The sequence below is a fragment of the Physella acuta genome, unplaced genomic scaffold (genome assembly GCF_028476545.2).
Source record: "Physella acuta isolate Inbredline_101_S28 unplaced genomic scaffold, ASM2847654v3 ptg001544l, whole genome shotgun sequence".
In the NCBI taxonomy this organism is placed as follows: Eukaryota; Metazoa; Mollusca; class Gastropoda; family Physidae; genus Physella; species Physella acuta.
In genome coordinates, this window is record NW_026733059.1 from 216,137 (window position 1) to 229,208 (window position 13,072).

Sequence of the window (13,072 nt, forward strand, 5' to 3'; positions counted from 1 at the left end):
CTCAGAAGATTTTCTCTTAAAAAACCACACCATTTTCCCCAATGGTGATGCTTATTTTTTGTATGATCCCTTACAAATAACCTACTATCACCAGAGACTTAGGTCTGTTCTAGCTGACTGAATTAGTTTGTTTTTAGCAACAGATACAAAAAATATTTAAGCAAAACCTTTGTCAAACTTTGCGTTAGCAATTGTATATTAAATTTTTATTAACAAAATCAGATGGGTGTATACATTGATAAATTTTGTTTGATGGTCAAGACACTATTTCAGATTTGAGTAGTTTACTTTCCTGAAATAGAAAAAAAAAACATCAACAATTGGTAACACTACACAAATTTCAATATTTCTAGGTAATATAATAATTTTTTTGTTTCTTGCTTACTTCATACTCCGTTTCATTTAATAATCCCAAGACTGCTATAACTTGGTACTGTTTGGCCTGGAATCCTAACAGGGTTTTTCTGAAAACCTTCATATCTTTCCACATCAAATAGTTGTTTTTAGCTAACTCTGCCATTTGCTTGTTAGGTGTGCCAGGATCAAAAAGAAGAAGTTTTGTAATGCCTCGTTCGTTCTCTATGCCTATGATAGTCCTACTATGTCCTGAGATATGTAAAAATGGTTGATTAGATCAGTACTTGATTGTGGGGTAGAGGAACTGAACTAACATTAATGTCTTGCGTTGGCTTTAGTGGGTAAAGCTTTCATCCCTCCCCCAACTTCTTAATTGTTTTGCCTACCAATTTCTTTAACATGATACAAAGGATAACTATTTCTAACATGATTTTAGTTCTATGTCTAGAGAAAATGAGGAAAAAAAAGAACCTTGATGTTGTAGATAAAGTGGGACTTTAGGCTGATGTAGATTCTTGGTAAAATAGTCATTCACCCACTCAAATAGCAGAGGATGAGTCCCGTTAGGAGCACTTGGGGCATGAAAATCTGCAAGTTGGCACCTAAAAAACAAACAAACAAATAATTAGTGGGCCATCCATAAATTACATACTATATATTACATTTAACCCATGGATACTCATATTCTAAAGCAGAAACTAAGTAGTTCTTTGAAGTCTGGTTGATGAGGTGGACAAGAGAACAAAAAACAAGTCCTGCAGGACTGGAGCATATATGATCAGGCATGGCCTAGACTCTAACTCCAATACACCCCACTCAGGAAAAAAACTATGAGGTGCCTGCAGATCTGTTCAGTTCGTCCATGATGTTTGTCTTGTTGTTTGGCTCCTTCGTTATAAATAATATAAAGAACAGCCAATTTTTACCCTAAATTTTTTTTAATTATAATAGTTTTTATATTTGTTACATTCTAATTGAGTTAAAAAGTGCTTTATTCTTACTCTTAGATCCAATGTTTTTTAAGAAGTAGTTGTCTTAACTTACTTAACACCAAGGTATGACAGGGTGGCCATGATTTCAGTGGCTCCTATCCACTTGCTTGTGTTGGTCAGTTTTCCATTGAACTGTCTGCTGCCCTCTTGGTCAAATCCCTTTTGCCAGGCAAGTTCAATCATTTGCTGAATTTTAGGAGTGGATGGAATCACTATTTGACCATCTGAAATATTCCATTTAATTCATTAAAATTCAATAAGTAATTCGTAAAATTCAAATTGTAATACATACAATTTAATGGTTAAAACATAAAATATAATAAGTGCAAAAAAAAATTGTAGCAAAACGTCATACATTAATCATTTATGACCTCTTAAAATAATACTTTAAGATAAACACAGTTTGATAGTTAAAACATAAAATACAATAAGTGCAAAAAAATATTGTAGCAAAATGTCATACATTAATCATTTATGATCTCTTAAAAATAATACATAAAGATAAAAGATACTGAAAACATTAATTGTACAACTAATTACTCTAACTAGTATTTACAAGTAAAGTAAGGCAACTTGCGAGGGAGAGAATCCAACAGGTTAGATGAAACCCTGATGTAGCTCGAAAAATTTAGAGAAAACAAACTATTTCATACATATACACCATATTTATAAAAATTAAGCTTTAGCTTACTCACCAGTAAAGATCTTCCCAGCATACATAGGAATTCTGGACAGGCAAGACAAAATCATTTGAAAGTTTCTATAACCACAGCCCCATCCTCTGTCGCCATAGGAACTAGAATAATGGTCAGTGGGGGAGCACAGAAAAACATTCTGACCACCACGAGCTTGGTTTTGATACAAGGCAGCAATTTTCTGAATTAAACCTGCATGATAATTAATATCAATGTATAATCCTGTACAAAAACATGTACTTATTAATATTTATAAATCAGAACAGACAAAATATTGCAGCAAAAAAGGCATATAGTTCTATAAAAATCTAAAAATAGCAAAATGAACTTCAGGAACTTTTATGTGCAAATCCCTACTTTAGTTTAGGTTAACAAAATTTATTTTGTATATAGAATAAACTGAGATGTCTTGCACAGTGACACAGTCATCCCATCCCAAGTAAGATGTATGTAACATCAGTTTATGGTCTACACTAATAGTAATGATAAAAAAACTTAATGTGGAAGGGGGGGGGGGAAGAGAAAGGTCACTTATTCTTAGGAAATTTTTATCAGTGAGTAATTTGTCATTACAAAACCCAATGATTTCACAATTTTAAATATACTACACATGACTATGTTCAACTTAGTCATCAAATTGACTTTCAAATGTATTGGTTTAGTCATTTTCTTCAATGCAATGCATTTGGGTTTTAGTCGCCGCAACCATCTTTCAAGTAACATGAGTGAAAGCTGACAGTATTGCTTCATGTAGGTTTAAAAAAAAAATCTCTCTGTACGAACATAACTCATGTACTAAAACTTGAAATGAGTCTCGTGTTCTAATCCTGGGGTTGAGTCCCTAGGACGTCTCTGAGTCCATTCATATCTGATGGGTTATGGACCCATGTTACTCAAAGTAAAAGCGGCTGGACATAGGCTAACCACGCTATCCCTTCTTATGCCAGGGAACTGGTGAACTCTACTTTATCTGCCCTATTGTAATTAAATTTTTTTTTTCAAAACATACCTTGCACCCTTGTGCTGCCATCATCCATCCCCCTCATGTCTGTCTGACTAAGCTTCGCCAAACGCATGTGGTAGTCGGCAACAGACAGCTTCCCAGCCGCCACATCTTTCTCCAAATTCTGTTCATACTGGCGCCTGTAGCCAACACTTTCAGAACCACCCGAAGGTTTAAAGCCATTTATTCCATTGGACACTTTAAAGCCACCACCACTTGTAGATGATTTAAAATTATCAACCACAGTTGTCTGTTTTATTCTGCTAGGGTTGGTTGATGGTCTGTAACTATCAACACTACTTGAAGATTTAATTGTACTAGCACCAGCTGATGGTTTACTACTGTTATCAGTAGCTGATGGTTTTATACTGTCAACACTGGTTGATTGCTTATCAGCAATGTTTGATGGAATGTTAGTTTCTTTTCTGTTAAGATTTGCTCTTGTTTCTTTATTGCATTGTGCTAGAGTGCTGGCCCTTTGTTGATGTGGATTAGAAATGTTGCCATTCATCAATGTGCCATGGTGATTATCCTTCACTTGGGGTGAAGCTTTGTTGGTAACAGATTCCTGAATTTAAACAACAACGGTTTAAAAAAAAAGTTACTTTATTTACATCGCATATATGAAATTATATATGAAATTATGATCTACTGTTTTAGCTAGAGGTAACAAAAAAACCCCCCAAAAAAAAACAGCCAGGTTTAAACAATTTTTTTGGCCTTCTGTAACTATAAGCCTTACTTTATCAGAAGAAAGTTTTCTTTGAAGTGATGCTGGAATGACTTCTTTTTGCTTCGAATGGTTAGCTATCATCCAAGGTTCTTGCAAAATATGGAAGATAAGGGCGACAGATTAAAATCTATAGATTTTGTGAAATAAGACCATTCATCAAACTTTATTAATTTCTTGTATTATTATACATATATGATAATGATTTTTTTCTACTTTGGTTTTTTTCATGGTTAGTATAAAAACAGATAAGAGTGTGGCCAGGTCTCTGGTTCAAATCTTGAGTCTGCAGAACATCCCAATGTCCACCCAGCTCTAATTAAGGGGAGGTTAAATCCCCCAAAATACTAAAAATACAATTTTTTAAGTAAAATTTTAGATAAAACCATAACTTTTTAGAGATTTTTGTGTCTTTTCTTTAATTATTTATGTTATTTACAACTCCCTTATCACTGAAAATTGTCCTTACTCACTGATTTCAATTTGAGGGTTTAACTACCTGACTCACAATAGGGAAAGTAAAAGAGGCTTGGCATGACCACAACATCTCTGAGGCCAAGAAACATGAACATTACTTCATCTGCCCTATGGGTCATTAGGGGGCAGGGGAAACTTACATTTTGCTTATAAAAACAGACAGCAGTTTAAAATAACATCAGGCTAGCAGCACAAATGTTATTAGCATCTGTGTTCAACAGATAAACTTAAGTTAATCCATCCATTCATTCCAATCTATTTCCAACTCTGATGGGGTTAAATTTTGCCATCAAAATAGCTATTCTATAAACAACAGGTCTAAAAACATTTATTATTAACTACATATTATTAAAATAATATATTATCCAAAAAGGGTTATTTTTAAGAACAGGAAATGGGTTTAAAATAAGCATTTTATAGTTCAACTACCTGGAGAGTGTTGTGGGTTAAAATGACTTTCAACATGTGATGTAAGAAGATCGGGGTCCATCATAACTTGATTGCATACTGGACAAGCTCCAGACATGCTCCCTGCTCCTGTATTAGATACAGCTGCGCTGACACTAACACCATAAAAAGTTCGATCATGCTCATGTGACTTGATATGAACTTTCATATCTGAAACAAAAACAATATTATAACATTATTAGGTCCATGTTTATTTAATTCATTTCTGTTATTATATAATTAAAAATATTCAGTTATTTTTACTATTATTAGAAAGCAGTCTATTAACTAAAAAAAATCAGATTAAAAAATTGAAATACTTTTAAATGGGGAGTAGACCTAATCTTGTCCAAACACCAGAGAATAAAGTTTTTTAAATAGCCATACTCAAGCATGATGAGTTTTGACAAAAGAAATCCAGTTTAAAATTTTTTAAATTGAATTCCAAAGTTATGATATTTTTCACTTGAAATTCCATTTAATTTGAAAACATAAGACACTGCAGATTACCCATCAAACATCTAATTATTACAGATCTGGTACACTGTCTTCTTTATTTTTCATTTTAAAACAAATATCACTTCTTCAATAAGATAGACCAACATGTTTTTTGAACAATTTTTTGGTGCAACTATTTTTAAACATAATTTGTCAATAACAATTTTTAACAATTATCTATTTAAAATACCAATTTAACTATGTAAATATCTCTACTCTATAAAGCATACCTTCTTCAGATGCATACATAGCTTCACATAGAGGACATGCAATTAAATTTTCTTTATTGTTTATCTCATCATTGTGCAATTCAGCCAGATGTATCTCCAATGTGACAACATCATCAAAGCAGATATCACAAAAAGGGCAAACAAATGGATAAGGTGTTTCCTCTGGTAAAAAATTGTGTAGACTGTCAGCAGCCAATCTTTGTTGATCACTAGCATATGGGTGAGAAGTTGCTATGTGATGTTCTAAACTGACAAAATCAGGTTTAGGTATATCACAGAATGGGCAAGTATATGGTGATTTAATGTCATGACTGCTCTGAGGTGATTCTAAGTTTAAATTACTTTCTGGAGAGCTGCTTGCACTTTGTTGAGTCCACCTTGAGTGCTGAGAGTTACTCGTTGTGCTGGGCATAGTTGATACTGGTAAAACATTGTCCTGTTGGGCAGATTCTAAAACTTTAGACTGAGACTGTCCCTTCCCAGGGCAAACATCACCACGGAACACGATAGTGGTATCTATGGTAGATATAGTTCCATAAGACTCTGACTCATATGGCTTGTGTCGTTTGCTAGGCAGGCCTTCAAATGAATGTGAGTTGCCTGATTGGTCAACATAACCATCATCATGTTCTACTGTTCGCCTGATGTTATTTTTAACTATTTCAGATGGCTTTACTTGACTCTTTTGGAAGTTATCTGAATAATTGTAAATACTTGTTTCAATGCTGTCTTTTTTCAGTGAATTGTCTTCAGGTGAAGCACTGGCTTTTTCATTTTTATCTTTTAACAAAATTTGAGTGGATTCATTAATAGGTAATTCCTCGCAAGTAGAATCTACTACGTCCATAAGGTTCAGATTTTTATCATCTTCAAAATCTTCAAACATATCTATGCTTGTGCTAAAGTCGTCTTCATCAACATCCATTTTGAAGACTTTCTATAAAAGGTAAGACAGACATTTTTGGAATTAATTTTGAAATCAAACCCTAAACTAAAGGTTCTTTATGAGTGATGTCACAGTCTGTGTGTGTGTGTGTTTAAAATTTCCTAAAAAGTGTGATGTTATTGTTATTTATGGAAAATACTTAATAAATGTGGTTACTGGTCTGAAAATTTAAGTACAGTAGATCTACTAATTATTATACTAGATCAGATCTTGTAACATTTCACCCCTTCCCTCAAACAATATCATTAATTATTATTATTATTAGGCCTATTCAATATATTAAAATTATTAATAAATCATAGGCCTATATAAAAATATATTGAATTAATCTGAATTATTATTATATTTTTGGTGTACTTGTCAATATAGAATTTCTAAATCACTTTACTCTTTACTAAAGAGTAAAGAGTCTTTAGTAAATAGTTAAGTATTACTTAATAAATAAGTAAAGAGGAAAAAGAGTCTTTACTTTTACTTAACTAACTATTTACTAGATCTAGCTAGATTTATAATCAAATTTGTTAGGCCCCTAATTTTAAATTAAATTATTTCGCATTTTTGAATTTTTAAAACTTTTTTACTTAGAAAGTCTTTTTAAAAAATGAGAATTGAAAATATTAAATTAAATTAATTATTAATTAAAACTTAATAATAAAAATAATAAAACTTACACCTAATACACTTACATTAAAAAAAACTCAATAACTGTCAAAAACGTTAGCTTTTTAAAATGCAGAATTTTGTCCTAACAAAAGAGGACCGAGTCCTCCCTTCCCCAACAACTTTTTAAAACATTGTACTCTTATTATTCAGTTATTGTGTTGTCTTCGTTAGGCCGAGTTACTAACAGTAATAACAAGTCGCATGCAAAACAACAAAGGAGAGTGATGGTAGCCTAAAGAAACGAAAGCAGAATAGTTCCTGGAAATGACGAAAATTATTAAAAACATGGACTAGATCTAGTAAGCGCCTATTTAGAGGATATTGATCTAGATTATTATGTCGTGTTCCATTTATAATAAGACATGCGGTGAGGGTGGGGAAAATGTTTGGACTTTGTGGCGAGCGGGTATTTAAGAAAGTGAAAGCCGCGAATTTGCATTTTGAAACTAAATTTTAACAGTTACTTCGCATTTTGTTCAATATTTATTTTTGGGTGTAAACTAATAAAATTTAGCTCAGTTAATAACTTAGAAAGATATAGCTGTTTCAAAAGCAGTGTTTCTTCCAGACTTTTTTCTCCGGGGGGGCACTTGAAATCTTCGGGGGGGCGGTAAACTTTCTTCGGGGGGGCGGACACTGTTAAAAGTATATATTTTCTATATAAATTATATAAATTTCATTTCGTTCGGGGGGGCGGTAAAAATTTTTCGGGGGGGCTTCGCCCCCCCGAAGAGATGCCTGGAAGAAACTCTGTTCAAAAGACAACTAACTTCAAGTCGGTGGTGAGACGTCACACTTTTTGACACAGTTTATCTCCCCTCCCCCTTCGTCACTCATTGGTACAAAAAGCCAGACCCCCTCTTAAATGACGTCACACACAAGCTTACACCCCCCTCGATTATTTCATTGTAAATTATTTACTGATCTCCGTCAACATTGAGCACGCAGGCCTATATTAATCAATTTTCTATTATATTTTTTTAGAAGGCTTTAAAAACCGCGAATATAACGGTTAAAATTCAGTTTCTAACACATTTTATTTTTAAAACCACCGAAGTGTGTCGTTATACTTTCTTAAACTGCCCCCCTTGTCACCCATCATCACGAGTTTCCGATCCCCCACTTCCATCCCCTTTGCGGTGTGACGTTGTTTATGGACGATTCCATAGGTATATGAATTCATTTACCGACCGACACATTTTTCTTATCATTCGTGTACGATTATCCCTTAAAAAACTGGCTCACAATCAGAGTTTCTTCCAGGCACCCCCCCCCCCCCCCCCGAACGAAATAAAATTTATATAATTTATATTGAAAATATATACTTTTAACAGTGTCCGCCCCCCCCCCCCCGAAGAAAGTCTACCGCCCCCCCCGAAAATTTCAAGTGCCCCCCCGGAGAAAAAAAGTCTGGAAGAAACACTGCTCACAATGACCTCCCCACCCCAACAATGACTGGCCTAGATCTAGTTTTCTTATTAAAGAAATCAGCAGTCGCACTTTACATTTAACCTTATAGGCATGCTGTATCTTATTTTGGATAGGTCACTATAATAGATTGACGACAGAAGCCTGTGGTTGTATATAACACATTTAATGGGTCTAACTACATCACGATGGTAACACACAGAGAGGACGAAAAGACGGGAGGAAGTACACAAGGGACATCACTCAAGATAACAATATTATAAATATAACTAATACAGAAGAGTGAGTTCCCTTGACCTCACAATTATTTCAATCTATTACATCCCTTTACCCTTAGAACACAATAACACATCTCTCAATAGAACAATTGATAGTATCCTAAAATCACCAATTATATTGTAACATGAACACTATGGTAGATTACATCCTTACAAACAATGCACAATATGCCACAACATAATCAAGATACAAAACAATAATGTCAAAGTCCTCTTGACCTTTAAAATCATAGGTCTAACTTATTTGGGACTTTGATTGTCCTGCTTGACCTTCTCAGTGGCTTTTGATTTGGTGACTCAAGATTCTGACCATCTGGATTCTCTATCTCAGGAGGTCTAGGATTTAAATCATTAACTCCAGAATTTACATTTTCTGACTCCAGACAACTTGGTTCACTCATATCAACAGAACTTGGTTGTGGAACAACTGAGTTGGTGTGAACTGTTCAGATTTGGTGGGATTGACAGATTCACACTTATTATCTGCACAAGTTATTTTTAACTTTATAAGACACAGGTCCTGTACATTGAACAATTTGACCTGGTATCCATTTTTCCTTTCTCCCATAATTTCTTAGATACACATTCTTATTAACACCAAATTCTCTTTCAATGAATGTCTTGTCATGATTTAATGGAACTATTTTTGAATTGGCATCTGAAAGTATTAAATGGCAAAAATCTTTTTCTTTCTTTTGATGTTACCCTTTTAGTTTCTGAAAGTGCTAATGATGTTAGCAAAGTTGTTTGATGATCACATTCCTTCTTACTAATGTATTTAAAATTGCCATATCACCATAATCATTTATTAAGTTACAAGTACTTTGTTTAGGCAACTCTGACTGATAATGGACTGCATCTTCTCCATCTTTTATATTATCTTCACAAAGGGTTTTATTTCTTATTTAATATGGCCTTAAGTCATCATTCACAGACTCTTCAGGCCAACCATTCATACAGTACTCATATACTTTTATTAAGCACTCATCTTTTTGTGTTTCTCTTTTAATATCATTCACATTTATATTGGAGTTATCCATGATAGTGAAGAGAACAAATACTTCTTCTGGTACATAGCTCAGGCTTTGGTTTTTTAAAGGTAATCTGCTAAGACTATCTGCACTATTCTCAGATCCAGGTTTGTATTTCAATTCATAATTGTATGCAGTTAGTGTGATAGCCCATCTTTGAATTCTTGGTGAGGCATGCTCAGGTAGGGTTTTGTTTTCTCCAAATAAACCTAGCAATGGTTTATGATCTGTAAAGATGGTGAACTTCCTACCAAACAGAAACTTATGAAATTTCTTAACACCAAAAATGATGCCTAAGCCTTCCCTATCTAACTGAGAATAATTTTTCTCAGCCTGGTTCAAAGATCTACTGGCAAAAGCAATGGGTCTGTCACCCTTCTCATCCATGTGGGACAAGACTGCTCCTACACCATCTGGTGAAGCATCACATGTTAATAAAAGTCTTTTCCCTGGGTCATAGTGAGTTAGTAAGGTGTCAGCAGACAAAGCCTCTTTTGCTGTATTAAAAGCAGCTTCTTGTTGTTTACCCCAGTGCCAAGTTGCATTTTTCTGTAGCAGCTTGTACAGTGGTGATAGTTTACCAGACAGATTTCCTATGAACTTTGCATAGTAATTTATCAAGCCCAAAAAAGCTCTTAGTTGTTGGGTATTTTCAGGTTTGGGTGCTTCTTTAATGGCTTTTGTTTTCTCAGGTTGAGGTCTGATACCTTGTTTGCTCAATATATAACCAAGAAAACTAATTTCTGTCAACATGAATTGACATTTATCTTTGTTTATCTTTAAACCTTTTTCGCCAACAATTTTCAATACTTTATCAAGTGTTTTAAGATGTTCAGTGTCATTCTTACCAGTTATGTACACATTGTCAAAGTACACACAAACATTTGGAATGTCCTTAAAAATACTGTCCATGACAGCTTGGAAAATTCCAGGGCTAGATGATATGCCAAAACATAGTCTTTCATATTGGTAGAGTCCTTTATGTGTGTTTATTGTCGTATAGACTTTTGAATCTGGATGCAGTTCTAGTTGAGTGTAAGCATGACTAAAGTCTAATTCAGTGAATTTGTCTCCTCCTGCCAAATTCAAAGAAATTTCCTCAATGTTAGGAATAGGGTACCTATTTAGCTCTATTTGCTTATTCAGTGTGGCTTTGTAATCTCCACAAATTCTTATAGAACCATCCTTCTTTAACACTGGCACAATGGGTGTCGCCCAATCGGAATAGTCTACCTTCTTTATAATGCCATTAGATTCCAATCTACTTAGCTCATTTTCAATTTTGTTCCTTATTGCATAAGGTGGAACTCTAGCTTTGCAGTATCTTGGATTTGTGTCTTTAATGCTTAACTTCACTGTTCTATCATTTAGTAAACCTGAGTTACCAAAAACACATTTATTTTCAGATATAACTTTATCTAGTGAAGTAAGACTAGATTCTTTTCCATTGTTCAATGAACAAATACTCTCCCAATTTAACTTAAGATCACTTAACCAGTTCCTACCTAGTAATGGCGGTCCATTTCCTTCAACCACAAGAAGAGGAAGTTTAACACTTTGACCATTATAACTTACATGAACCATACACTCTCCTATTACCGGAACATTGTCACCAGTGTATGTTGTTAGACACTTGTGACACGGCTGTAGAGACACTGATCCTCCTGTGATAGCGTCAAAATCTTTCTTTGTTATAACTGTTAGAGATGCTCCAGTGTCAAGTTGGAAGCTGATGCTCTTACCGTTGATATTAACTTGTACATTGATGGGAGCATGACTTATTGATTTAACAGAGAACAGGCTGAAATCCGGTTGCGAATCAGTTTGAGCATTTTTACAGGTAGAGTGGTTCATTGGTTGGGTTAGGTAGTCTTGGTGAGAGTTAACATAGTGCTGCCTTTGGTTGCGGTACTGTCTTGACTGGCTAGATTTAGCAACAGACGAAGACTTTGCAAAGCAGGCCTTAGCAATGTGACCTTGCTTACCGCACTTATAACAAGTTGCAAACTTGAACTTGCACCGATGAGATGCATGGGGACCTTTGCATCGATGACATTTTTGATAATTATTACTAGATTTAGATCTAGGATTTGAACGAGCAGGCTGTTTAGCATAAGTTGGAATGCTCTGTTGGGATTGATGTTTATTGACTAACCTGCTGTTTACTGCATGGATCTCTGAAGGTGCTAGAGATTTCGCCGCATCTGATGACTGCTGGAATGAAGTTGCTAGTTGTATTGCTTTTTCTAATGTTAGATCTGACTCGAGCAGCAACTTTCTTTGAATATCAGGGCTGTTTACACCTGTCACAAACTTTTCACATAATCTGTCAGACAGCGTTTCTCCAAATTCACAGAATCTACTTAGATGACGTAAAGCAGCAACATATTCTGATATCGACTCGTTTGGTTGACGAGTCCTACTGTCAAATCTAGCTCTACATAAAAACTTTGATGGGGTAGGCGCATGGTGGTCTGTTAGCAATTTGCTCAGCTCGTTAAAGCTCTTGGTATTTAGACTCGCTGGTGCGCATAAGTCTTTTAGTAGCCTAAATTGTTGAGGCCCTATGACTGTTAACAAAATAGCTCTCTTTTTGGCTTCTATCGTCACGTTGTTAGCTTCTAGGTAAAAGCTTAACCTCTCTAGGTAATCTTGAATGATTTCATCATTCGCATCAAATTCTTTTATTTGGCCATACAGCGCCATAATTCTAGAAATAATTAGCTAATAAGCTCTAGCAAACCTCTTTTTTGCGTAAGTAGGTGCTCTTTCTAGTAGATGTTTATCCCATCCTCGTCGCCAGTTATAATAGATTGACGACAGAAGCCTGTGGTTGTATATAACACATTTAATGGGTCTAACTACATCACGATGGTAACACACAGAGAGGACGAAAAGACGGGAGGAAGTACACAAGGGACATCACTCAAGATAACAATATTATAAATATAACTAATACAGAAGAGTGAGTTCCCTTGACCTCACAATTATTTCAATCTATTACAGTCACTTTAAAATATTTATTTTGATTTAGGGGTCGTCCATAAATGACGTCATACTCGTAGGGGAGAGGGGGGGGTACGTAATTTTGTGACGGTGTGTGATGAGGGGGAAGGGGGGGGGATTCAGACGTTATTTTGCGTTTTAGAAAACTGTTTTAATAAATTGTAATATGAGTTAATTAAAATACTCTATTTTGACAGAGTTCAGACAAGATTTTGGAAAAATATCGATGTTAAAAAAAATTCAACTGCAATTTTGAGGGGGGGGGGGAGGTTGTAGGTTGAGGTGTGACGT

General features: G+C 34.8%; 1 protein-coding gene across 2 annotated transcripts; it reads right to left on the bottom strand.

Annotated features, from left to right (window-relative positions):
* Positions 1–49: 49 nt before the first annotated feature.
* Positions 50–12,649, bottom strand: LOC131928767 (uncharacterized). Of its 2 annotated transcripts, none has more exons than XM_059284887.1 (10): positions 12,519–12,649; positions 5,430–6,366; positions 4,684–4,872; positions 3,790–3,869; positions 3,054–3,615; positions 2,045–2,236; positions 1,402–1,573; positions 829–959; positions 386–606; positions 50–292 (listed from the first exon to the last, which is right to left on the bottom strand). In XM_059284887.1, exons 2-10 carry the CDS (start codon positions 6,352–6,354, stop codon positions 257–259), a joined length of 2,508 nt encoding a protein of 835 aa, XP_059140870.1. In that variant the 5' UTR covers positions 6,355–6,366; positions 12,519–12,649; the 3' UTR covers positions 50–256. The 2 variants fall into 2 exon arrangements, with proteins under 2 accessions (XP_059140870.1, XP_059140869.1); XM_059284886.1 differs by lacking the exon at positions 12,519–12,649 and adding an exon at positions 7,224–7,307.
* Between the last annotated feature and the right edge of the window lie 423 nt (positions 12,650–13,072).

Excerpts from the sequence above, each read along its gene's own strand:
- LOC131928767 (XM_059284886.1), bottom strand. Across the intron at positions 2,237-3,053 it reads TGGCAGCACAAGGGTGCAAG|GTTTAATTCAGAAAATTGCT; the intron begins GTATGTTTTGAA and ends ATTATCATGCAG. Across the intron at positions 1,574-2,044 it reads TGCTGGGAAGATCTTTACTG|ATGGTCAAATAGTGATTCCA; the intron begins GTGAGTAAGCTA and ends GGAATATTTCAG.